This window comes from Kwoniella dendrophila, chromosome 10 (assembly GCF_036810415.1).
Source record: "Kwoniella dendrophila CBS 6074 chromosome 10, complete sequence".
In the NCBI taxonomy this organism is placed as follows: Eukaryota; Fungi; Basidiomycota; class Tremellomycetes; order Tremellales; family Cryptococcaceae; genus Kwoniella; species Kwoniella dendrophila.
The window spans coordinates 1,371,154-1,399,065 of NC_089485.1; the positions used below are offsets into that span (position 1 = coordinate 1,371,154).

Consider the following 27,912-nt stretch of genomic DNA (forward strand, 5'->3'; position numbering starts at 1 on the left):
TCGAACCGGCGGTATCAGCAGGTATAACAGTTCGATACGGCCGTGCAACGGAAAAATTATCAACAGGATGAAGCTGAGATACGTATATGGCGTTCTGCTGTTGATAACCGAAAACCTATCTTTGCCCTTATCCCTTGTTTTCTACAGGAATCTTTTGATATTAAAGTGCGGCGAATTCGTACATTCGTACAGCCATTGTAGGAATCAAAAGCAGTTTTATCGATGGATGTCGTAAATTTGGGTGCCAAGGTTAGAAAAACCAAAAAAACATCTCACTTGGCTGACCTCACTTCTCTCGAAAAACTTGTTTAGTTATGATAGGTTCGGCTAAACGCGCCACGAAAACGCTTTGTTTACTTTCTTTTGTTTTTCAGGGTTTAAGATTTTCACCGAGAAGAAACAATTAATCACTCGAGCTTGAATACAGAGAGAAAGAGAGAGCGAGTAGAGATACAGTCTCTGTATTTCGTCTTGGCAATATTAGCATAAGAAAAAAACGTGAATGACTCAGTGATAAGGGTATAAGCATCTTTTTCCCTCAAACCCTCAAAGTTGTTTCAGGATTCTTTGGTGTATCTTTTACACAGCTTTTTTGTTTACAAGAGTAAGGTATTGTGAAAAACGTGATTTCCTATCTACCTTAAGACCTCAACAACCGAGGCAAATTTCTTATTTGCTCTGTTTCGTTCATCTCTTCCCTTGAAAAGCATTTTCAGAGGAAAGGTACCTGAATACATTGCGGGGAATTTTGCATTGATGTCTGTGTGAATACAGTAATATGAGATGACAAGAGAACAAAGAGAGAGGAAGGAAAGAAAAATTGATATTATGTTCTCTTGTACGATATATTATAATATGATCAATCACGTATTGTAACTATTATATGAGATACTCTGAACTTGACATTCATCATCTTTCTTTTCTTTTTTATCAACATCTTGTTGGAACCTGATTGAATTGGATTGTTATTTTGTCATTTCTACACTTTGAAAGGAAAGGAACGAGGAATAACGTTTCACATCAATCCCATCAATCCCATCAAATTAGAAGAATAGAGTGGGAGAGACGCGTTTCCGTCCTATTCCGACAAATACAAATTACTTTTATCATCAAACAATTAGCTATCAGGTAGCGACAATCAATCTGTACTCTAAGAAAAAGGGAGTCAACTATACATTTCACATACTACTTGTGCTTGGATCCACTTATTCTAGATATTACCTTACTAGCTATACACAGCTTTTCCAACTATCTGTTTTTTCCTCTTCTCTCCGTATACCCCGCATTTATCCAAAGATTAAGTGAATATATAATAATATGTGAGTCGCCTTTTCATTCTCTTCTTAACCATATACATCTACAACTATTTCTTCTATCCAAACAAACAATTTGATCAATCAAGTCGAACACCAATCTCAACAACATTCACAAGAAGAGTATAAAACCACATTCACAAGAAGAGTATAAAACTGATAAAAAATTTTAATCAATTTTTTAAAACATTACTTGGATGAATATAGAATTACGACATCCATTTCATCTCATACTCTATTCAATCAGTGGCACTACTTTACAACCACGCAACAATCTATTTTAAGACATCAATCATCCTTGAATTTGTCAAGATGATAACGATAAAACCAACAACGATAATAACCTTATTACATCTTTTATTAGTATCTGAAGTTGTATCAGGATCAAATCCAGGGGCAGGTGTAAAAGAAAACATACATCCACATAATTTGAATAATCCACATAGAGAATTACATAAAAGAGAAATTGTTTCAGATGCATCAAAAGTTAATGGTAAATCATTTGATTTTGTTATTGCTGGTGGTGGTGTGGCAGGTTTAGCTTTAGCTTCAAGATTATCTGAATGGTCAAATGTAACTGTTTTATGTATAGAAGCTGGTGGTGATGGTTCTGATGTTCAAGCTAAAATTGATACTCCAGGTGAGTTTTACCGTACAATACCTCGTGTTCTAAGTTACAGAGATTTTTCCTTTCTTTCTTATACTCGCATTGTGTTATATACACCCAGCTGACACTCACCAATGATATATAGGTTACTCATACTTGAACTCGTTAACTGGTTCAGCATATGATTGGGCTTATAACACAGTAGCACAAGTGAGTATTAGTTTTACCTATAATCACTCAGAGTGTATAGATTCACTTATACTTCGTTTCTGATTTAGACCGATTCTGGTGGTGCCACCAAATATTGGCCGAGAGGTAAAGGTTTAGGTGGATCAGGTGCTATTAATGGGATGTTCTGGGGTAGACCTAGTGAACCTGAATTCGATGCTTGGGCAAGTAAGTAATCAGTGACTCTTCTACCTTCCTCTCATGCGCATTGTATTGATATATCAATTTCTGAATAGCTCTTAACCCTAATGCTGCTGAAACATGGAATTGGGAAGAAGTAAACAAATATATCAAAAAGGTGAGAAGCTGACCTTGAGTAATTTTTGACGATTTTGCAGTGTGGGAAACTGATCTTGACTAATTAATTATAGGCTGAAAATTATTCTCCTCCAAGCGAAGATGTCAAAACCAAATTTGGTATGACCTCTGATCCTTCATTACATGGTCAATCAGGTATGATTCACGTTGGGCACACCAATTACATCTTTGATGAAGTCGCTAAATGGATTCCGTAAGTTTAACTTTATGTTCACATTAATAATAAGATTCACTAACAATCTGTTTTTTATATGTATGTATAACATAGAGCTTGGATAACATTAGGATTTAAATCAATTGATAATGCAGCAGGTATTTCAAGAGGAGCATGGTTATCAACTTCAACAATTAACGTTAGCAATCAAACTAGATCAGATTCAAAAGCAGGTTACATTGATCCTTTACCACCTAGATCAAATTTAGTTATTTTAACAGGTCAACAAGTTACTCAAGTTTTATTTAATGGTACAAAAGATGCAAATGGAAATATTGTTGCTAGTGGATTGAAATTCCAAGCTGATAAAGATGCTACAAGTTATTCAGTTCAAGCTAATAAAGAAGTCATCCTTGCGTAAGTCCTTCTATTACAATCTTTGACCCTCCTAGAACCGTTGCTGATAGAAGCGATTTGTATATAAATAGTGGTGGTACAGTCGGTAGTCCTCAAATCTTACAATTATCAGGTATCGGTCCAAAAGAAACCCTTGAAGGTCTTAACATAGATACCAAACTTGACCTTCCAGTCGGTTTCAACTTACAAGATCATGTTTCTTATTCTATGTACTGGTCAACTCCGTAAGTTTACCGTTCACAGACTTGATTTATCAATCGCTTACGTTTGTTACGCCCTTTGCAGCCAAGGAACCTTCACCTGGAACAACTTGAGTGCTTCAGCAGATCTCAAAGCACAAGCACAAGAAGAATACGATACAAAGAAAACCGGTCTCTGGACTTATGTCAATGAGGCTGTCGGTTACCCATCAATGCTCGATATCATCGGTTCAGACGACGAGGCCAATTCTTACGCTTCTAACATCGCTTCTCAAATGACTACCACCATCTCTAACGTCAAATCATGGTTAGATCTCCCAGATAATGTCGTTACTGGACTTAAAGCTCAATATGATATCCAACAAAAATGGATGACATCAGATGTAGGACAACTTGAAATTATCTTAACAATGCTTGGTAAAGGTGGAAATGAAATGGGTATTCAAGTAGCTTTGCAACATCCATGGTCAAGAGGGAAAATTTTAATTACATCAACTGATGCTTTCACACAACCATCAATTAATCCAGATTACTTTGGTGTAGGATATGATATTGATATAATGAATTATGGTTCAGGATTTGCAAGAAAATTAGCTGCTGCTTCACCATTAAGTGATGTTATGATTACAGAAGTTTATCCTGGACCATCAGTCACTGGAGACGCTTTAGGTACATATACGAAAACAAATTGTGGTACAGAATATCATCCAATGGGTACATGTTCAATGTTACCAAAAGATTCTGGTGGTGTAGTTGATACTACATTAACAGTTTACGGTACTTCAAATCTTAGAGTAATCGATACTTCAATTGCACCATTACATATTTCAGCACATACAATGGCAGTCACATATGGTATTGCAGAAAAAGGTTCAGATATTATCAAGAAGAAATATTGGAAACAGGTTCCAATTCAAAATACCACATCATCAGCGACTTCAGCAGCTGCAACCACTGCTTCAGCAGGTCAAGCTACAGATACAAGTGTAACAAACGCTAATAAAGATGCATCAAACTCAGATTCTTCTTCATCAAGTTTATCAAGTGGTGCTAAGATCGGTATTGGAATTGGTGCTGGTGTAGGTGCTGCCGCTGCTTTAGCTGGTTTACTCTTCTTCTTCTGTTTAAGAAGAAAGAAGACTGGTGCAGCATCAAATGAAAAAGGTTGGTATGATAACCGAAATGCTCAAGGTGGTTGGAATGATGGAGCAGGTGGTGAGTTTGGGTATCCCAATATAAATTTTACATATAGCTAACTCGTTGCTCTGTTAGCTTACAAAGAAGGTTACGCCTCACCACCCAATCAATCAACACAAGCATATCCAATGGCAGCATTTGATAATCATAGTAATTCCAATATGGGTGGACCACCTGGAGCATTTGCAGCACATTCTAGAACACATTCAGTTGATACGATGGCAACAGCAGATTTAGCATCAAGAATGCCAATGAGATCAGGATCAAATTATGGTAATTTATCAGGTACATCTACACCTTATAGAGATGATCATTCTGATGATGGACATGGTCACGGATTAAATCATGGAGGTGATTTAGGTCATCAATATCCTACTCCACAAGGAGCTGCTGGCGCATGGCCAAGACAACAAAGTTATCAACCTGTTAATATCTCATAATCAACCAGAATTCAAAGCAATAACGACGATGTATGGAATAGAAAGTCAGTTTATGGTAGGGTATTTCAGTTAGATGGTTTGACGGTTCACGCGGACACTTTTCTTCATGTTTTACTTCAATATCAATTGAATAAACATTTCAATCGATATATACAATTTACAATTTACAATTTATACTTCTCATGTCTTCTTTTCCTTTAACTTTTAAGCAATTAATATCTACTTGACATGAACCTGATGCATATATATGAACATTATGCCTGTATTTCTTTTGAAAGTTATGCTCTCCATTTGGTCGGAATCGAAAAAGGATTTATCATGATGGCGGTGTACATCCCTTGAATTCTCGAAAGTGGGGATGATACAAAATACATTCCAGGGTATGTATGGAGCTACAATTATAGAAATTAAAGATAGATAAATAGAAATGTGTAAATCATTATATCAAATGCTATACTTTACATAGTAATGGTCATTATTTTTCAGTCAACTAACGATCAAACATCTGATTATGCTTGCCAATTTTTATAAAAGGCAAACAAATCTATCGGGAACGAAGCAAAGCAAGTCAAAACTGAGGTTTCATCATCATCATCATCAATTATAGTCGACAGTCAACCAGCTTGAAAAGTGTTATTTCTTTCTGGTTTCTCTCGTTGATGTTTACCCTTGTATTACCTACCTACTACTTGTAGAAAAAGGTAGAGAGAGGTATAGGTATCGTCGTATATAATTCATTCGAATTATATTTTTAGCTGACCTCTAAAAATAGTACAATGATATTTGATTGTGGAAGGAGTTCCTTGGGATTAATTAACAGATAAGCATCAATGATATGTATGACTGTACAATATGGAACTTGTTATTGTAGTAATAAAAGCTGGGATGTGAGATTTATAGCAAGTATCAATAACATCATGCAATGCAACAGATTGGAGGAACTGTTTCATAGTTTATTGCGCTGCTTAGAGTAATAGATGATCTAAGCATAAGTAGTTAGTTAATGAAATAATCATTATTGATAACAAAATACATCACGATTGGAGATTTATGTGTTAAGAAAATTTTGGATTTTTCCAGAAAACATTATCTATCTTTTTTAGTTACTTGTACAGAGTATTTACTCTCAAGAACGATAATTTATTTACTTCACATATTCGATTGATATCATTTGATCAAGACTACCCATTTTCTCAAGGACAAGTCAGTGATTACATTCCCAATACAGCAAAGCACTTTATAGGTTACACAAATAATATGAATCCTCATCTAAAATTTTGATATGATGCGTTAGTCAACTCACACGCACACACACCATACAAAGGTAAAGCGCCTTTCGCAATGATTGAACCGATGTAAGTCATATTCGTTCATAGTCGTATTCCGATTTATGAATATGGCATAGACATAGTGAAATTCCTGGAATTGTGTACATTAGATCTGTATAATGATGTTCGCTTCCACAAGATAAAGATTGAGGACAGCATTTGGTAGCGTTATAATATTTCATGCATGAACATCTTAAATTTATATTCTACATCCTAGACAATAAAATGATAATATATGACCTACAACCTTTTTATTGCTTTTTTTATCTTTTTATTCAATTTATTGTTTACTTAAAGTTCACCTTTAACTGCTTTTGAAACAGATTCGGCAAAGTACTAGTTAAAGAAATAAAATAGATGTTCAGTTTTGTATTCTATGATGGCCTATGATGGCGGAAGAATTGTAGTATTAACTCACGTCAACGTTGTTGCTGTTCAAAGCAGCCATTGAGATTCTTCCATCTCTTGTGAGGTAAATAGAAGCTTTTTCAGCGAGAGCGTCAACTTGCTCGGCTTTGAGACCAGTGAAAGAGAACATTCCTATAATAGCGTGAAACGTCAGCGTGGCTGATGTTAATAGCTCGATGAGGTAGATCAGAAGGGGAAGCGGACGAGGGAGCTCGATTACATGTAATCATATTACTTACCGATTTGAGATTTGATGTGACCCCACTCTCCTGGAGTTTTCAATTCGACAAGTCTGTTGTATAGTCTTTCTCTCATTTCAATAATTCTATCAGCCATACCCTTGACTTCTACAAGCCATTCTTCGGTGAGTTCAGGGGATGAGAGGATAGTGCTGACAAGTCGGGCACCGCTATAAGTTGACACAAACAATCCGTCAATATACCTTCGGGTGATATGCACAGGGTATGATGGACTTACTGAACTGGAGGGTTAGAGTATAAAGGTCTGATGAGGATTTTCAATTGAGAGTCGACTCTGGCTTTCTCTTCAGGTGATTCACAGACGAATGAGATAGCACCTGCTCGTTCACCGTAAAGACCCATGTTCTAAAGAGGTACAGATCAGCTTTTATCGCGATGAAGACCCAGCTGGAAGGAGCGAATACCCACCTTGGCGAAAGATTGACATAAAAGGATTTGGTGTCCTTGTTCAACGAAGTATCGAACAGCAAAGGCATCTTTGAGGGTATCACCGGAAGCGAACCCTTGGTAGGCCTAATAATAGTCCCCAATCAGCATTTTCCCTATAACTTTGCCATTGCAGGTATTTCAGTACATACCATATCGAAGAATGCAAAGTGTTTCTTTTCTTTTACAATATCTGAAAGTTCTTTCCATTGAGCTTCAGTTGGGTCGATACCGGTTGGGTTCTGATGTTTTGCATGAATCAGCATATTTCCACTATATCTCCAATATCATCACAACTTACGTGAGCACAAGCGTGGAGGAGGACCTAAAGGAACCCAACAATCAAACATTAGCTCAATCCTCATGTTTTCTCATCCATATTCATTGACTCTGTAATCAGTACAGATAACTCACAATAGAACCTTCAGGAGCAGCCTATATGGATTCAAGATAACTCAGTATTTTGCTCTTGCTAACAAGGCGGGACTTACCTTGATATCGGCTTTCATACCCTCGAAGTCAAGTCCAACAGTCTCTTTGTTGAAGTATCTATCAGTACAAAATTCATCAGCTTTCTACCACATGAAAGTAAAGTACGTATTGGAGCTCACTTGTATTGTTTAACTTCAAGGCCTGAATCTTTTGAGATAGGAATGTGGTTACCCCATGTTGGAGTTGGCAAGTAGATAGTTTTGGCGCCTGGGTAATGTCTAGCAAGGAAAGCAGTACCGATTCTAAGAGCACCGGTACCTGAGATAGATTGAGTGATAGCGAGCTATGCGATCAAATTGTCATTAGTATATTATTTCCGTAGAAAGTAGATCAATGGTAGCGAGAATGTGCATCTAGAGTTCTTTGGCAGTAGTTAGACTTGTAATCATATTCAACTTACTCTCTTTTCTACTAATGGTTTTGAGTCTTTTCCGTAAGCGAGTTCAGCAGCAAGTTTTGTGAAATCAGCTAAACCCTATATGTTCGATTTCGATATTAGCTTGCTTTCTTTTACTGCCTACTAGCTTCAGTAGCTCAGATTGAACCTACAGTGATAGGAAGATATTCTTTATCTTGCATAGCTTCAGAAAGGATCTTCTCGGCCTTCTTTACGGTAGGAAGGACGTATGGTTTTCCTTCACCATCTCGCTAAGAACGTAAATCATGGTTACGTTAGCTTCCCACCCAAATGATATCGGGGCAGCGCAGAGTGTTCAAGTCATAATCCGGTAGAATAGATGTGATAACATACGTAAGCTCCAACACCAAGGTTGATTTTCTTTGGTGATTTATCGGCCTTGAATTTTTCAGTAACACCTGATCAATGAATAACCGCTATTAGCTGTATTTCTAAGGAGGTTTCTACGATATCGAACATACCAAGAATAGGATCAGGTGGACTGTTGTATAGCAGGCAGTACGTCAGTTATTGATCAATTGGGAGTTCATCAAGATCGGAGAAAGATGAAACTAACCCAGCAGGAACGTTAGCCCAATGAGAAGCAGCAGCTCTAGCAACTGGGAAGACAGTTGATCTAGGAGCTGATCTAGCAAGAAGGATTCGTGAAGATTGAGTAAGCATTTTGTTGACAATCTATTTTGTTTTTTTATTGTTGATCCTATAACAAGAGATGTGAAGACTGTTTTTGATAATCGTCGAGAATGGGATGCACGATAGAAGCTTGACTCGGTGTAAGGTATGAGATGCAGGCTATACTAGACTGGGGTAGATGATGATGGTGTATGCGGGGCCAGTCTACTCAAGCGACTCTCACTGTATGGTTGGTTAATGGTTAAAATCTTGACTCCTACTAGATTATATCTCCGGCATTTCCGCCATATACAAGCCGGAACAAACCGGATTCTCACTCCGCTCTGAATTTTAGTGAAAATAAAAGCGCTCATCACCGATTAAATTGGATACAACCGGTAAGCTTCGGATAGATACCGCGTATGAGGAGTGCTTGGGCAGCAAAAATGATAACGGAGATGAAGGCCATGACTTACATTATCTCATGAATGCCAAATCATCTATATATAGATTGTATTTTATGACAATGATGACTTCTGATACACCTTCGTGAGCAACTGGAATATCTTAGAGCGAAATATCGATCAGTTTCATGCAAATCTGATATTCCTTCAAATCAACTCAAACAGACAATTTACTCGGGTTTTGCGATGCTAGGCACTTCTCTTCCACCGACATCAACTGCTGTTGAATAAGATGAACGACAACGCGGCTTCGACTAAACCTAGAAATAGTTTGCTGGAATATGTAGAGTGAATTACTTGCTTTGTGGCAGCCCAAGATCGCATTCGTGTGGCCGATGCCTGCGGTATTTGATTAGACGATATTTCAAGGCAAATATGATATGACAACGGTGTGGATATGCGCTAGTCGATATGGTCACAAATTGGTAGAACCATATGAGCAGGAAATGATTTTTACTCGCTTTTGGCCACGCATGAAGTAAATTTGACATTACTGGAGAAGTCAGGCCTTCTTTTGAGGAAGGTACACTTGTTGCATCTTTGTAAAGTGGAAATGGCTAGATAATGAAAACCTGGTGAGATGTATGTCATGACTTTGATTTACTGATACGCTATATGTTGCAGGAACCAGGATAATGAGCATGATCCTGATCTTAGTGACCCTTTTGGTGCAGTGGATTGTGCTGTATGACGCTAAAGCTACTGTTAGGTTTTAACGCCATAACAATATATCAATCGAAATATCAGCTCTAGATATTAGGTTCTCCTCACTAGTGATCATACCTTCACTGGTCCTTCCGCTTCTGAATTGAATAGAAGGACCATCACCGTATCGCATTGATACAACCCGTTGCATCCGTTACAACCCTCGAACCGAAATAAGAGATTGCTTGATTGTGTTCTAAGGGCATGTCCATGGTGAATTAGTGATATATTTTACCAAAACCTTTAGAACCTGTAAAATCATTCAATAAGACAAGGGAGATCTTTCCATGAGAACTTATGTTGTGTGAGTGACCAGGGACACTTTTGTTACTTCGCTAGGATTAGTTTCAGCGTTATCATCGTGACCTGTGACCCTCATTACAATGACATTCAATCACTGGAACCGTCAGCACCGGAGGATACGCTGTAAACGAATTGTACTGTAGTACAAAAACACTTAAATGAATGACAATGACGATGACGATGGAAGTCAAAAAGTAAACCCTCAAATATATGTAGAATGCAAAAATTTGTTATCGGTCAACCCCTGATTATCTGTTACATTTAGAGTGACCAAGAATTCGGGAAGAGAAGAAATTTGTAACAAGGAGTTTCCAATCTATCATGAATTTTGAATTCTATAATCCATAAGAAATGATCAAAAATTTCCATCTTTTCTGTCCAAAAAATCTTAAGGAAACCGTCTCTTCAGCATGTGACAGGTTAGTATGTAATTAAGAACAACACCGTGCAAGCGTTCCTCGCATGAAAAATGAAACCGAAACGAGACATAGGATTTCGGGTTATTCGTTCAAGATTCGTCGGAAACATAAATGGGTGTACTGTATCCGTTCGCTGAGGAATATAGAAAAAACGAGGTATGTATGAGCTTTGAACTAAATTAGACTTTAAAATCGAGGGCAATTAGCGAGCTTGTGTGAAAGTTTGGGATATACACAAAGTACGGAGAACAATCGAAATAGAATATTCCTTATGCACGGAACTTCACTTATATATGTACTCTTGTACCTTTAATTAGTTGAAACGAGATGTTATTTAGCTATAGAATGAGCTTTGAGCATTCATTGGCATTGTCCTCTTACCGTTTTTTTCTATTTTCTATAAATGACGTATTGTACGAAGATCAATGCGTTGATTAAACGAAAGCTAGAACATCCAATTGAGATGGCTTAATTGACGATGCATCTGTTAAAGCTACGCGAGGCTGTTTGAGCAGTGTATTCGTGTGTCTCACTCCTTGAAGCAAAAATGCAAATTTCGGGAGTGAAGCATTCCTGATATTTGTTGAAGTAAGATCCTAAAATTCAGAACCGAATGATTGATTTTCTACCCTTCCAGAAAATCAGGCGCGAAGAATTTAGTCGAAAATCTTGACAAGCTGCGTAAAGCGAATATCCAGGTCATGATAGCTAGGTAAAGTGAATGGGGTTCTTGAAGATCTCTTTAAGCGAGTACATACCCCTAAGGTATATATATATATGTACCGTGACTGTCACTATACATAAAAGTAATTGGTTTTTCGAAACGAGGACTTCATCTGTTAACTTTTTCTTATGTAAGGCGATCAGATAGAAAATCCAGTAAAAAAGGACGAAAGAACGTTACAGTCCTCTCACTGCGGTGGAGTGAATATATATGTAAATATAACTGTACCTTTAAGATACGTAGCACCTTGTTACTGTATGGGTACCTGCACCAATATGAGATTAAGCGATAACCCTTTTGGTAACTAGACGAAGATGAAATTTCGAGAGATAAAAATTCAGGTCGATCACATGTATAGTCTAATGATCCCTTAAATCTCCGAGAATTTTTGGTTTCTTGTGTGATGACATCACTTTTTTTTCCTGTCACGCTGGAATATTTGTACATATTCTGCTAGCTGAGAACCTGATTCTTCATTTTTTCTGTACCTAATTTTCGTTAGATAAAAAGTCACACCGTCCTGATCTAATCTATAACGCAACGAGATGATCCTTTGATTATTCTTCGGATGAATTTGTATGAAAAAGAGGGTTGAAGGAGCTTGCTTCAGCCCAGCCCGAAGTAACAAGATTAGATTAGGTGTTTGAAACATTTTATATTTTCATGTGATAGACCTTTCGGTTCGGTGTGACATGATGAAAGGCTCAAGATTTTTTTGGTCTAGTTAGTGTGGGAATTGAAAGTAAGTCGTACTCATCATCATCACAATTTAAGCATACAATTATGTTGTACAGTTTTTGGATGATCCAGAACCATGGCTCTTATATATGTAGTAACGCTACTTGAAAGATCTTATCGTACGGCAGTCTAGTTCCAACTCTTCCCGTCTTTACATATAGGTACCCATATGATCCTCTCACTTCTGACATATCCCACACCTATCGCGTTGATATCGTTAAGTTGTACTCATCAAGAAATCATCGACATACATACTTCATCTTGAAGTGACGTGTCTCTTTAAATCATGGCTTGTGATAAGCCAAAAGTAACGAGGGTACTGAGATATGTAGTCGAGAATGCATCATACGACGCCCATTAAGCCGGTGTGAATTTAGCTCTCGGAGCGGGGTTCCTCAAATAGTCGGAATCAAAGGTGTCATACTACTTGCAGGACTGGTATCGGAGCATCAGGGTTTAACAATAACGGAAAGGGATCTCATTGTTAATACGTGCGAATCCATCTGTATCCATAAGTACTTAAGGTTTCGGTATACATCAACATGTGTGGCATCATGTCCTAAATAAGTTTGCCCACTTCGAATAGCTGAACATAAAATTAAGAATGTGGCATGAATAGTGAACGGAACAAACTGACAATAGTAGATAAGATCATAGCTGATAAAAACGTGTTCCGTTACCAAGTTACCAAGGTTACCAAATTTATATTCTCAATTTAATGATGCGATCAAAAGACGATTCTAGCTTATCAGTCTGTACCTTAGCGATATCCATCAAATACAATCAGCTTTGTCCACTTACCCTCGGTTTCATCTAAATGGATTGACTTCGGTTTGGTGTGATCGAATCTAATCTTCCGATCAATTTTATGGGTATGTGCACGAAGCATGGTTATAACAGTATACATAGACAGATATGGCAGCAATACCTGATAATCAGTAGAGCTATAGTTGCAGCGTACTTTGCTACATAACTTGTGGTGTTAGTTTATAGATGTAAGGTGAAGCTCACATAAATATAGATGTATGTATGGTTCAAATTCAGCAACATAGAACTACTTATTCTCATGATTGAATCTCCTTAACGTTTCAACGTGTCAATGATGATAGCAGAATATGACGCTAATCGATTGATGCTGATCTACATATGAGCTGGAATTTGATGGATACTACTGTATTCAAAATCCAAAGGTATGTCAGGAGATTATCCCTTAATTTTCTGATTTGATACTCCGTTAGACTGTGTATACACACAGAACCGTTTGATTAGACTTTGGATGAAGCCTTGGTAGAGAATTGTACAATCAACTCTTCCAGATACTTTCACAGCGTGTATCATCTTTTATCTGTTAAGGATTATTTTCTGGAATGAAGTTGATAATGTTTCTCTTTTCTCTCCGTACATCATTTTGACAGAATGAACCATAACGCTGTATTACCGATTGAAATTGAGGCTTCTTGGCTGTTCAAGAGATCCATGCTTTCAAGTCTCGACTTACTCTCAAAGCGAATTATTCATAAGAAAAACAGGTTCGCGTAACAAAGCGTCTTTCACACTAACCATCCTCCATCATGCATCCATGCATACATCAATCAGATGATATATTCATTCCCATAACGCACAGAGCTATTATGAGCCGTCTTCTTTTGGGGTGATAAGTATTCGGGAACATTGATTTGAGCCATTTGTATGGGAATTAATGTATAAATCGAAAAAAAGTATAGTAACTTATATCTACTTGTTCAGCAAATGTCAGTGCTCAAGTTTGAAGCTATTCTTTGGTAAGAGTTGAGTGTAACGCTTTGGAAGTTTTTTATTATAGGCCTGAAAGAAATTAATAAACAGTGTCGTTGCTCGTTCTTCAGGACTTCAATTCAAGTAAGGCTTGTGCATGGAAGAACAGTTTCAATCTTCTCCTTGAATGCAAACTAAGAATTTTGGTATCGCTAGTACCTCATCAAGGTCCCCACCTCGTCATGATATAAGGATTTAATTGTATATATATATATATATATATGTATATGCTTTATATGGATGATCGAAAAGAATTCTTAAGATGTAACATCCCTACTTCACCTAGATTGAAATTGATTCCACATCAAGGTGTGTATTGCAACGTATATTTAGTAGTATATCATATATCATAATACAGTATATATCTTCTAGATGAATTCCATCATTCTCAAGAAGTAATCAAATTTGGAAACGTGAAAATACGGATCTAACACGAAAAAAGAAGATTCAAGCATTGCGGTAACTTTATTTTAACAGTCTGTTACCATCAATCAATCAATCAATCAATCAATCAATCAATCAATCAATCAATCAATCAATCAGTCAATCATATCGAATTAATATCATCAAGAGACTGATCAGCATTACAGACATTTGCCCCACTTCAAGTAACATCCTTTCATTCCTCTAAACCATTCTACCGCTAGTAACGCTTCGCATTTTCTTACATATTGGACATACCTTTCGCCTCGTTGTCGTTACCAGCATCAATAAAATCAAAAACTTTAATTTTGATATACTCCAAAGTGATCCATCAATTGATACTGTACACTTCACCAGTCAATCAATCAGTCGGTCAAGATTCATTTTCCCTTTGATTTAGTTATATACAGATAAGACAACTGTACATATAATCAAGAAAGATAGCTATATATCTTTATCGATACATCCTCTTTTTCATCATTTTCATTATCACCAGAAATAACTTCTTCCTTGTTTTTTTTTCATTATAACGATTGATAGAGTTTCTTGTTTCATGGGTACAATTGGATCATTCATACACACACGAACACATACATATACATATCACGAACATACTAAATATCACCAAAAGAGCATTTACCAGCAAGTTCACCAGATTCAAAAAGTATTATAATTCTCCTTATACGCGAGTAAAGGTTAAAAAGGTGAGTTTCTCTTTACTTGAAACGCAGACAACCATAAATATACACACACAATCATACACACCCCCTTATTCCCACTGCATCCATGCATATACACATTCGATACAGTCTTTCTTGAATTGTTAATATACAGCTGATACCTCTACTTTACACAAGTCCACAATTTACCATTAATCGAAATCTGCGACAGCAAAAACCTACCACCGCCACCCCCTCTTTCCAGAAACAAAATTAAGTGAGTGTGGATATACATCCTATATTTATTCTGTCTTCATTCTCATTTACGTGGATTTACATCCTTCTCATACGGGAGAAGAGTATCATTCCTTTGCTGATCCGCTAGAAAATGAATTAATTGCTTACACACAAACAATCTTCTTTTTCTTTTTTCTTTATGCATTCTTGGTTATATTTTGAACCAAATAAATATTGTTTAACCCCTGCCTTATTGATCTTCTTCATCGCCTCATCTACCTCCCATCCGACATTGGTGTTACAATCACGACAATTTAAAATCTTACAAATACCCCTTACATCTTCCAAATTAATCTTATTGCTCTTCTTATCTTCTCGTAATCAATTTGTCAATCATCGCTTTGACCGACTCACTTGATCTGCAAGACAACGAACCGTAAAACTCAACATATCATTATAGCTAATCAATCGATATTAATAATTCATAGTTCTTAATATACAAATTCCTTTAATCCGTTGGAACCTATACACCATCAAAACAACAAGATTAGTTCTAGATTCCGTCCACATCATCAAGAAATACGCTTAAGTGAAACATAGATAATCAAACTAGCTTATATTCGGTCCGCCGTATTCCGATATTTGATTAATTCATTATTAGTTGTGAGTTTCTCTCATTTGTGATTCTCATGCTATCTCACATCTTATGTCGTGTTGTTTGATGAAGATCGTCTATCCTGGTGTTTGATCTTGCATCTGTTATCGTGATCATGTCACGTCTCTTTATCATCCCTCACCCCAGTCTCAGATATTGGCTTGTGATATAGTTTAGATGGTACCTTTTTTCCGATGAAAATCCCACACCATCGAAAAAAGGAGGACGATCCTTTTCAAGTTTTATCATTTCGATAACGATATATCAATTTTAATTAGATGTGCAGACTTAGGCGAAGGAAATGGGCTATAAAGCACTATTATATCTAAACCTTTTAGTACAGTAGTGGCTTTATAGCCCACTTTAAAGTTCATCTTGCATAACCACTTTCTACACAAGCTTCGAACTCTTCATCCACCTGATACGCGTCAATTACCTTCATTTACGTTAATTACTTGACCTTGACCTGATTCCCGCGTCGATCCTCTGGAATTTACCTTATCTTGCGTAATATTAATCGGGAAAACTACATCTTCATTTCGCATTCCTCGGCGTTTCTTTTATTCATCTTTCTTCCTTTCTCCATCGTAATTTATACTGTTTATCCTCATCAAATCTTCTTGTGTGCTTTTTAGACCTTAAAATCCCCCTTCATTCTTCAAACCGTAATTCTTCGGCGTCAATCGTCAAAGGAGTTAAACTTTGAATGACCGGTCGATCTTTATGTTCACCGCAGCATCTTTTGCGGGAAGGTAAGCTTTCATGGACTAATTTGATAATTTGACGGTGGAGTGGCGATTAGCGTGTTGATAAATGAGATCTTAAATCTTCTTTTGCTGGCTTGGGAATCAGATTCCAAAAGCTTATGACTACCGCCCATAACCTTTTGCCAAATCGCTTTCATGACCAACCCAGGTTATCTATTACTATGAAACTTGTCACTTATGCTCATGGCCTTTTTGACTGCTTACATGGTTTCACGCTCCCTGTACACAAATGCATATGTAAGTAGCTAGCTGAAGCTGACCTCTACCTTTTTCGCTCTGCTTGTAGTCGCAAGAAAGACTGAAAATAGTCCCCTCTGGACCCCCGCATTACGTTTTCTTCGACCATAACCCGATTCTTCCGTGACTGTAAAAACAACCCGGTCTAACCGTATGGGACCGATCGAATAGCTAGGGTGAGTAGCATTTTGAGTTTTCTTCCATACTATTTTTTTCACTATATTCTTCATTTTTGGAACGCTGGGTCGTATGCCTCCGAAATACATGGCTTGTCGAGGAACCTTCTTTACTCAAGTTATCATATTATATCATCATCAGGGTTAAATTGACCGTACTTTCCGGGCATCAACTGTTCCCTACCGTGAAGATATGTCACTCTCTCATAACAGAATTGTTGCGGAGTTTCTGGTTTTTTATGGCGCGTATGTGCCAAAACTTATCAAAAACCCAACATACGCTGTAACGCCGAGCGTGACAACGGTTATGAGAAGCTTTCATATCTTTTTAAACCCCTGATTCTCCCTCTAACTGTAAATTCTACATTTCTCCCCCTTATCCCATGTCCTTAGAATTTGACGTTATCCTTGGTGCTTTTGAGTTCACCTTAGTTATTTTATGTTCTTTCTACAAAGATTATCAGAATTATCAATATCAGGGGCCTGAAGCTATCATGCAAACGTTTCCGAGATGAAATCACAAATTCGCACCAAGGAGGATGTAGGATAAGGTAGTATGGTATGGTTTTGGCTTGATTTTGATTTTCATAATGATTTTCACTACGTTTATCGTTTCGTTAGAAAAGGAGGTTTTTATGTAGTACAGGTTTATGGGACGTGACGTGACATCTTTATTATCATAAAATTCCTTCCTTCACCTTATGGTTGTTGGTCACCTCCCTACCCCTTTTAACATCTTTTAGTCCCCTTTGGCGTTGCACCTTATATCTTTTCCTTTCCGACCAGACCTTTACAAGAATCACGCTTCTCTTTCTTTATAGAACGTAAAATGGTTTAGTCTTATTGGAATTGTATTTTACCTTTAAAGATCAAGCTATATTCTTTGACCCGCCCCACTTGATTGAATTGTTACCTCTTCTCCTTTTCACAATCATCTCTTTTTTAACTTTATCATTGATGACTTCAGTGTAGTCCATCCCATCATCGTCTATAACCAACACACTTAGAAGTAGAAATTTAGAAAATAAAACGGCGTTAAAGACGGTGTCTCAGCTTCGCCTTTGTAGTAGTCATCTCACCAACTTTAAAGAACTCGTCTTTCTCTTTTTTACTGTCATTTACTTGCTTCATTATATTGTCTTGTTTGAATTTGAAACTCTACGGACGGAACGAACGAACAATCAACTTACGCTCTCAATTCTTTTGGTTCTTTCGCATCTTCACAACTTGTTTGGCGATAACGATCTCATCAAAACCACCAACCACCAACCAATAACCAATTCAACCTGCCTTTTTCATATATATCATCAAACTCAACATCAAAATTGGAAACTCAATCGATCAACGTGTTTCAAAAACGCCTTGACCCAATCTTTCAATTGATTTTCCGGCTTGCCTCCCCCTTGCTATCTTTCGTCATCATAACTATCGGGTGTTCATTCTAAAATCGCCTGGACCGATTACCACCTCTATATCTCATTAACCATCAAATCCTAAAACGGCCTTCATTGAAATCAATCATCTGACACAACCATTACCAAAAATTCAACATATATATCTCATCACATTTCCCCCCTGACGATCTCACTTTCTTTCTCCTCATCTCGTCTCACATACATTCTCCCGACACAAACCATTTCACAAATTTCCCCGAGCAGGTCTCACCTTTTCGTTCCCCATTTAGCTATTTAGATATATAGATATACATACAATTATATACTTGGATATAGAAGCCGAATCAGTTCCACTTCAACTTCCCCGCACTTAATAACAATTGAAAACTTCCTCAATTACTCTTCAGTTTTTCAGTTCCTCACTTTACTCTTTACTTCACTACATCTCAATCACATACAATGCCTCCCACCGCCGCTGTTAAATCTGCTCGTTCTTCCATTTATGGTTGGACTAAAAAGCGATCAGTATCACCTTCATCCTCTTCTCAACAAGCAACCTCATCATCTAAACCAAAGATGGCTCAACAGCCTCAACCTCATTACTCTTTACCACCTGTACCAACGCCTAGACGACCAGAGGAAAGTCCTTACTTTGAGGAGGATTACAGTGATGAAATAATAGCTTACATGCACTCTATGGATGTGAGTACCTCTCGTCTGTTAACGCTAGTCGGGTTTTATTGTATCTAACATACTGTAACAGAACTCGACCCTCGCTTCTGCTGAACTCATGGATATGCAACCTGAACTTCAATGGTTCATGCGACCTTATCTCATTGATTTCCTTATCGAAGTTCACCAACAATTCCGTCTCCGTCCCGAAGTACTCTACCTTGCCATGAACATCGTCGACCGATATGTATCCAAACGTGTGGTTTACAAAAAACACTATCAATTAGTTGGATGTGCCGCCCTCTGGATAGCAGCTAAGTTCGAAGATGGAAAAGATAAAGTACCTCTTGTGAGAGAATTAGCAGAGATGTGCTGTAAAGCATACGATGAAAGTGCTTTTATTCAGATGGAAGGTCATGTTCTTTCCACTATTGGTTGGAACATTGGTCACCCATCCGCTGAAGCTTGGTTAAGGATCAACACAACTGGTCACAATTATGAAGATCCTAAAGTACAAAACATGGCTAGATTCTTAATGGAAATCACTCTTTTCCATCGAGAATTTGTCGGTATTCAGTCATCATTGGTAGCTTCAGGAGCTTTGATGCTTGCTAGATTCATCTGTGGTAAAGCTAGAAAACCTGTAGCTACTTCATCAAGAAACGAGACTGTCGCTGTTAGAATAGCTTTAGCTATAGATAAACATTTCGCTGAAAAATTGGAAAATGTTTCAGAAATTGTCATTAGAAAATATGCACCAACATACTATGGTAGATGTTCAACAATATGTAGAGAATGGTATTTATCTGGAAGAAGATTTGTTTATAATCCTGAAACTCCTGCTACACCTATATCATCAACCAACTTACCTACACCTGGATTAGCTCCATCCGGTTCTTCTTCAAGTGGATGGCCATCTAAGCGAAATTCTTCATGGACAAGTTTGAATGGTTCACCAAATGGTTCAATATCATGCGCTTCATCTGAAGCAGGTGATGATGCACCTTTAACTCCAATCACACCTGTACATTCACATGTCATAGATCCATTCTCCGTACAAGTATCATCTTCAGCATCGAAAGAAAACATCGCTCCAGGTGTATATGGTTCAAATCCAAATGCAAGTTTATCGAAAGATTCAGTATCAAGTCTTACTACAACTACAACAAAGCAAATACCTCAAGCTTATCCTCAACAACATCAAAGACCTGCTCTTCACGCTTTACCTGTAGTAGGAGATTTGTCTTTACCTAATCGATCATCAATGAGAAGATTAAGTAATTAGGAATTTGCAGAGCTTGACTTGACGATGACTTGAAGATTTTACAATGATGAACGATGAACAACTATTTGTATGATTACCCATTTGGCATATACACACACCAGCATATAACTATTACCCAATTTCTCTTTGCATATAACAACAACAGCAACAGCAACAACCACAAGCAATATATCATAATCAATACAACAGCATATCCACTACAACAATAATCAGCAACGATCAATATATACACACCTTTATTATTAACGCATATCAAAAGTATATTACTTTATACCTTTTTAACGTCTTATGACATTTCAATTTTCTTACCATAGATTTAGTTTTCGGTATTATGATTTCATTTTTTCTCTTTCCTCTCTCTTCTTGGTCAGTTTCGTAGTTTTTATATACATATATCATATATATCATATCATAGTTTTTTCATCATTATATAACCATACCATAGGCTTTTATTTCTCTTTTAATGTTGATCATTTAATCATTACTATATCATATATTTATGACAATCTCATGCAAAAACAACGACCTCTATAGGTCAAATCATGGCTATAACAATAATCATCTTGCAAGTTTGCATAGATGCATCATATTTTTCCTTTTCTTAAGACTTCACAAAAATATCAAATTCCTTAACTATGAAATTTGGATCTGATTCCGAAATGGTCGCTCAAAATCGTAGTCATCTAAAAAAGTCAGTCGCGTACATACTTCTTTTTTCATAAACCCTTTTTTCCCTTAGTTGCGCCATTACATTATAGTATATAATTCTACGACACCTCGGAATAACCTGTATGTAATCAATTTTAACCGTTTCTTCCCGGTTCTTTTTCTTTCTTTCCCAAGCCCCCTGTTGTCACTCTACAGTATGTATGTAAAGAGCAACCAACGTTCGTTTGTGAAAATTCAGGTTCTAGCTGAAATCGTTCCCACTGTTCGATTATATATATTTCTTATCAGGGATTTTTTTGTTCATGTGCGATAAAGTGGAATTTTCTCAATAGTACCTATACATACGTACGTGTCTCATTATAAGTGATCTGGATTTCACAAGTGATTTTGCTATGAATTTAAGGAATGCGTTATGCCACTTGTGAAGTTCGTTGCTGCGATGTGACTGTACTCAATAACCTGAATCTGTAACATGCGAATTCTTTACAAATGTGAGATAGAGATTTTTGGACGATAGATCCGCTGGAAGTACGTTCATGTCGTTGATGATAACATTCATTCGTTTGGTCACATGAGATTCATACTTGTTTCGTTACTACATGTCGCTCAATCTTCGTCACTAAAATCATAGATACAGGTTGTAATCATACACTATACTCTCCATCTCGCAGGATGGAAGGTAATCAATAATCAAACCATCCAAGGGGTCCACCTGTAACGAAGATTGCACCACCTTCTTCAGAAGGTCTTGTATCGATTGAATGGAAAAGTGGTGCATTTCCAGATCCAGCTTTATGTACTCGAACTATAGGGATGATTACATCAGAACAAGATATTTAGACATAGCATTGGTCTCAGGTGTGATGATTGGAATTACATAATACTTACCATGAATGGATTTACCTTCTTCAATTTCGATTTCTCCAATATAATCTGTACCGAGTGGTCTTTCAACAGTAAGATATCTTTATGGGTGGTAATACTACATATATCAAACAAGGGTAATCAGTATGCCAATCATCTCCACACAGTAACATATTCGACTGATCGTTCAAATGTTCCAGGTGGTGATGTTTAACTTGTGAAAGGATTAAAAGGAAGACAAACTCACAGAGATACCTTTCTTGATACCATCCGGACCAACTAAATCAAGAGAAGCTACTTCTTTCAAACCATGTTTGATATCCTCACTAGTAAAATTCAGCAAGTGGTATGATTGGTTATTAGCTCTGTGGATACTTTGAACATGATATAAGCAGAAGCTCGACTTACTGAGCAAGTTTATTGATTTTAACCAAAACCTCATGTCTAACTTGATCATCTTCAAATACACTTAAACCATCCGAATCCATTTTTTTGATTGATGAAGCTGTTGAGTTAGGTGGTAGATTTCCAGCTTTCAAATGTTCTTCAGCATGTGAATGTCCACCTCTACCTCCAACTCCTAAACCAGTATAAGATGCAGCTGTATTAGCTAATGAAGTTGCTCCGCTAATTACTCCTGAAGTAGCTGATTTGGCTGCGTCCTGGAGAGGGTAACAATATATGATCAGCTGCGGTGTGATTTCATATTGCCTATATATCAGTACATATTTAGGATGCAGTCCACTCACTACTACTGATTGCATTATGATTGATGTACTTACTTGTTCAAGTTGTTTGAAGTGTTTGATTGAAGAGAGTATGTAAGTGCGTTATGTGATAAGTAATCTCTTATTTCAGATATCAGTTGAAAAGTTTAGACAAGAAGAAGGAGAACTACTACATTGAAGTCATGAATTGCAGCTTATATATATATGGGATGCCCTTGGTGCACTGACCTTGATGTATTCGTACTGTACCATACAAGTGAGTCACAAGCACAATTCAACAGTACATTCTGAAAAACCATAATCCTTTTTGTTGAGTACTGACTACTGGTCAACATTTTACATTTTTGATGGGAAATGACGTTATGATGATGTCACTTAGACATGTACCTTAAGTTACGTAAAAGCAGTTATCTTATCAGTGCATTCTTGCTTTCATATTGTACTGGGATCAATTCTTTTTTTTTTTGCTTTTATACATGCTTGATAATGCATTAATGATAAATGATAAACAGAGGAAACTAAAATAAACCATATGAAAGAAAAGGTCGTTTTCGTCAAGATGCACATGTACTTATCTACCTATATAAACCCTGGATTACACCTTCTCTATCTACCAAGGTTTCCAACTATCACTTTTACTACCGCCATTACCTGATAATTCATTTGTTATTGATTTATGAGCTGTCATGAGGACTATTGTTCGTAGAGAAAGTGAAAAAGAGAGATTAGTTGTTGAACATATCACCTTCTCACAATTACATATGTAAAGCAGCAAGCAAGGCAAGGCAAAGAAGGAGAAACTCACAATCAGTATAACTTAAAGCGTCATTATTACTATCTTCAACTAATTGATTCGCGAATTCTAATTCCATTCCATCTAAATTTTGTCTAACTATAATGACAGATAACGATTGATCTGTTATTCTTTCTAAGTGAGTTAAAATGTTTCTGATTTGAGTTGAAAGTAATGTAGGTAATTTAGGTAATTGAGTCTTCAACAGAAATATATAAAGGGCAACAAATCAGTATTCCACTTTAATAATGATTATAATTGTTGTGGTTGTTGTTAGGCAAAAACTTACCATTCTAACATCTAAATCTTGTAAATTATCTACACCGTACAAATCATCAATGATTTGTGGATTCACTGCTGATCCAAACCAAATCATTGCTACTTCTCCATTACCTATAAATAGAAGATGGAAGAACGTTTATCAGTTAGATTACTCTTTTTGCTTATACAGAGTAAAGATTGTGCATTTCGACTAGTATACTCACATAAAAGATAAGCTCCTTCAGCAACCATCCAACCATAACTAGCTCTCATAAAAGTAGGTAATTGTAATTTTCCTTTCGAATCTGGGAAACCAATATTTTCACTTAAATCATGTATAGCTAATAATCTAGGATATAACAAATTCATTGTTCTGGTAGCTGATAATGATTTGAATTGACGCATATAATGTACTCGTACATCAGATGTAACGTTACCGCCTAGAAACAAATCAAGTGAGACAGTCAGTATTTGATGAATGTGATGATATCGAGTACGGCGAGACTGAAGTATATAGTTCAATTGACGTGGTAAAGGTAAATTAAGATTAAACCCAAAGATCAAGTGTAGAACTCACCTTTCAAAGGTTTCGATTTGAGCATACACAATGTATAAAGTGGTAATAGCTTGAAACCTTCAGGCAAAATAAGCTGTCATGCCAATCATATGAATTAGCTTACACGAACGAAGAGTTCCAGATTCATAATTATAGATGGACAACTCACTTGACCTTGTTGTACAGCGGGAGCACAATGTTTTCTATACATCAATAAAACTCTATTACATCTTTCCGTCAAAGCCTTTTTGATATCTCTTAAACTTCTTGTAGGCATTTGTGATACGGCTGTTTGGGGTTGAAGATAGTTACATCAGTTGGTATATAAAACGTATACAGAACCTATCGATACATGATGGAGTCTAGAAGAAACGCCAAAACAAAACAACTTACCACCTTTTAACAAAACACTAACACCAGCTTCTTGATCAGCGAATTTAAAAATATTACCAATTAAACTTGAAACTTGTAAATTCATATTTAATAATCTAACTTTTCTTTTACCTTGTTGATTTGTATATAAAATAGCAACTTGAATAAAAGCTGGATTTCTATCATCTAATTTACCTGATGAATCATGTTTTAAAACTGCAATAAATGATTTTTTACTATCTAATAAACTAAATTCTAAATCTGTTAAAGATCTTTGATAAAAATTACCTAAATGATCTGAAATTCTTAATCCATTTGAACATCTAATTTTTATCGTTACATTATAATTCGTTTCCCTACCTTGTGACCCACTAGAAGAAGTAATTAAAGATTTAATTTCTTCATGTAATAGTTCACGATCTCTAACAGGTTGAAATTTTGGATGAAAAAAAGTTTCACCTCCTGTTGTAGAAGATAAATTTCCAATTGATGCTAAATCACAATAACTTTCAGGGAAAATAAATAAATTTACTCCAATTCCACATTCAGCTAATTCTTCAGATAATTCTCTCCAAAATCCTGTAGCAGGTGAAAATAGTGTTTTTTCTTTATCTGTATTATATATACTTGCGTCTTCACGTGGTGTTAATATGCCTGCCCCATGAGTTATTAATCCAGATAAGAATAAATTGATTTGACCGCCTATCATCCGCTGAAATGGGTAATTGTGCATCAGCATTCATAAGGATAAATATGTATCTCGGAGGTAGAGATACGGCCGTGGACAGCAAGAGAGGGGGGAATTTGATGATATTCATTTTGCCCACAACCAACTCACCAACCCTGCTAAAGCACCCTTTACAGCTGAACCAGCTGCAACTCTGTTTCCTTCTCCACCTCTTTCCGCTATTTGAGGTAAAAGATCGAGTAGAGCTTCTATCTGAGTTCTATGTGAGAATATATTTTTCAGCAATCGCGTCGAACCTTCTTAATGATACTGATAGGCCTGCTTACCTTGATTCATAAGGATCAACTAAAAAGCCTGAAGTAAAGGGTATGAACATATCATCTAAATCTAAGACAACCATTTGCGATGGTGCGGGTAAATTCGACTAAGACAAAAAAAGCATGATCCATTAGTTCTGTCCGTGTAACACAACGTTCCGAGGAATATATAGTGTACTAAGGATATTAGTTCTTCAATCGATGGTGGACTTACAGATAAATTCCAGAATGATACATTATCCGCACAACTTATAATACCTATTCTTTCACCTTTTCCTATACCCTCTTCTTCTTCTTCTTCTTCGTCATCATTGTCATTTTGTTGTTGGCCATCGGCGCTGTTTAAATTATTTTCTTTGGGTTTACCATATAAAGCTAATTTTATACCTCGACAGACTTGTTGAGTTATACCTCTTTGTGAAGATTGACTTGATAAATCAATTATGAAAACTCTTGATAAAGGTTGTGGTTTCCTATATTTTAATAAATTCTTTTTACGTTCTTTTTCTTTTTCTTTGAAATTTAATGGTGTTGGTATTCTACTATCTTGATGATTAGTTCCTTGTAAAGAAGATTGTAAACCACCTAATAAATCTGATGCAGTTGATGTTAATGCATCTGTAGTAGAATTACTTAAATCAATTGCAGAATCAATTAAATTTCCTGTAGGTGGTGGTTGTAATGACCAATAAGATTTTCCAACTGAATAATCTATACTACCAAATTGTAATTCTGGTCTATCACTATGATCTAATCTTTGTCCATTTGGTGCCAAGTGACAGAAATATGTTGGTGAGACTGTAATATATATATACGAAAAGAAATTGAAAGTCAGTATATGATCATGTGGTGTATCGTTATTCTTTGGGTTGTTTTTATGATAAGTAGTAAAATCAAGACGATCACTTACCAACGTTATTTGATCCACATAAATTACATGACCATTTTCTACCACCATCAATAAATTTACACCAAGGATTTATATATCCTCTACATTTTTCACATCTTGGTGGACCATTATTTTCCTCTTCTTCTTCCGTATAAGTTGATGGTGGTGGATCAAAAGCAGATTGACCTGAAATCCAATTTGAAACAGTTGGAATTGGATTTTCATCATATCTTAAAGGTGCAAAAGGTTGTATGATTAAACCAAAAGGTAATGCTGTTGTATCTAATAATTGTGAAGTTGATGGTATAACTGGTAAAGTTGCTCTTAAATGTCTAGGAAGTGAATTACCTAATTTGACATCAAATTCAAACATAAAAGTCAGTTTTGAATAGACAATCCACAGAATGATTTATGTAAGGATTTGATTAGGTGATCTCGACATTGAACGATTCATCAGCTTGAACTCTCACCTTGATCTATACCTCTATAATCAGTACCAACTAGCGGAACCAAACCTCTAGTTTGACACGATAAGAAATCTTCATCATCATATAAATTTTGATCTAATTCTTGAGCTTCGACAGGATTAGGTACTTGACTTGGATCAATTCTGACTCTTGGTCCAGTCAATTGTGGTCCTGCTGAATGTGGTGGTGCCGAAATATGATTTAATGGTTGTTGGGGAGCATGATATTGTGGCTGTGGTACTTGTGGTTGTTGATATTGCGATGATGACGATGATTGATAATTTTGGGAAGGTGAAGGTGCATATTCACCTGTAGGTATTGGTTGTCTTCCATCACTTGCTGGATGTAATTGTGGTAAATAGTTTGGATCATATCCTTGTTGACCACCACCATATTGACCGCCTTGATTATATTGTTGTTGTTGTTGTTGTTGTTGTTGTTGTTGATATTGGAATCCTTGTTGCGGTTGTTGTCCATACTGCTGTTGCAATTGCTGCTGTCCGTAATAATCGGATTGAAGAGGAGGTTGAGGTGAAGTTGATTGCTGCTGGTGCTGTTGTTGTTGTTGTTGTTGTCCTTGACCTGGAGATGGTCCAGTCAAACTTGGATCTACGGCATACCTTGATCTAGGAGGCATACTGCAGTATGGGTATCTATATGATGGTGTGTATTTAATCTGTAGAGTAAGGCTTGCTTATATATGAAATGTAAACTCGTCCATACAGAAATTACCAATAATAATAGTCGGACACGTCAATAACCTTAGCCTCGTCGTCGTCGTTGTCGTCCAAGATGCCGTTATGGTCATGTTCAGAGGGCACGTGCACTGTATGTTAAA

At 36.6% G+C, this 27,912-nt stretch overlaps 5 protein-coding genes across 5 annotated transcripts; 2 read left to right on the forward strand and 3 right to left on the reverse strand.

Moving 5' to 3' along the window:
- Positions 1-1,625: 1,625 nt before the first annotated feature.
- On the forward strand, positions 1,626-4,874 carry L201_007462 (uncharacterized protein; the record flags this gene model as incomplete). The annotated part of the gene is made up of 9 exons (XM_066223168.1): positions 1,626-1,953; positions 2,066-2,130; positions 2,199-2,316; positions 2,385-2,446; positions 2,520-2,659; positions 2,735-3,037; positions 3,109-3,261; positions 3,323-4,452; positions 4,510-4,874. The coding sequence occupies 9 exons, from the start codon at positions 1,626-1,628 to the stop codon at positions 4,872-4,874; spliced, it is 2,664 nt and encodes an 887-aa protein (XP_066079265.1).
- Positions 4,875-6,493: 1,619 nt separating this feature from the next.
- On the reverse strand, positions 6,494-8,869 carry L201_007463 (uncharacterized protein; the record flags this gene model as incomplete). The annotated part of the gene is made up of 15 exons (XM_066223169.1): positions 6,494-6,538; positions 6,621-6,742; positions 6,850-7,019; positions 7,088-7,215; positions 7,279-7,383; positions 7,449-7,538; positions 7,598-7,621; positions 7,711-7,731; positions 7,788-7,845; positions 7,908-8,071; positions 8,189-8,263; positions 8,338-8,436; positions 8,540-8,604; positions 8,668-8,687; positions 8,763-8,869. The coding sequence occupies 15 exons, from the start codon at positions 8,867-8,869 to the stop codon at positions 6,494-6,496; spliced, it is 1,293 nt and encodes a 430-aa protein (XP_066079266.1).
- Positions 8,870-18,972: 10,103 nt separating this feature from the next.
- On the forward strand, positions 18,973-20,470 carry L201_007464 (uncharacterized protein; the record flags this gene model as incomplete). Its single annotated transcript, XM_066223170.1, has 2 exons — positions 18,973-19,215; positions 19,277-20,470. 2 exons carry the CDS (start codon positions 18,973-18,975, stop codon positions 20,468-20,470), a joined length of 1,437 nt encoding a protein of 478 aa, XP_066079267.1.
- Positions 20,471-21,822: 1,352 nt separating this feature from the next.
- L201_007465 (uncharacterized protein) lies at positions 21,823-22,767 on the reverse strand (the record flags this gene model as incomplete). The annotated part of the gene is made up of 7 exons (XM_066223171.1): positions 21,823-21,944; positions 22,028-22,042; positions 22,095-22,121; positions 22,251-22,262; positions 22,313-22,329; positions 22,412-22,665; positions 22,753-22,767. 7 exons carry the CDS (start codon positions 22,765-22,767, stop codon positions 21,823-21,825), a joined length of 462 nt encoding a protein of 153 aa, XP_066079268.1.
- Positions 22,768-23,341: 574 nt separating this feature from the next.
- L201_007466 (uncharacterized protein) lies at positions 23,342-27,711 on the reverse strand (the record flags this gene model as incomplete). The annotated part of the gene is made up of 13 exons (XM_066223172.1): positions 23,342-23,424; positions 23,537-23,723; positions 23,814-23,917; positions 24,010-24,225; positions 24,363-24,435; positions 24,511-24,629; positions 24,735-25,425; positions 25,552-25,660; positions 25,728-25,825; positions 25,933-26,516; positions 26,629-26,751; positions 26,794-26,955; positions 27,078-27,711. 13 exons carry the CDS (start codon positions 27,709-27,711, stop codon positions 23,342-23,344), a joined length of 3,183 nt encoding a protein of 1,060 aa, XP_066079269.1.
- Positions 27,712-27,912: the final 201 nt, after the last annotated feature.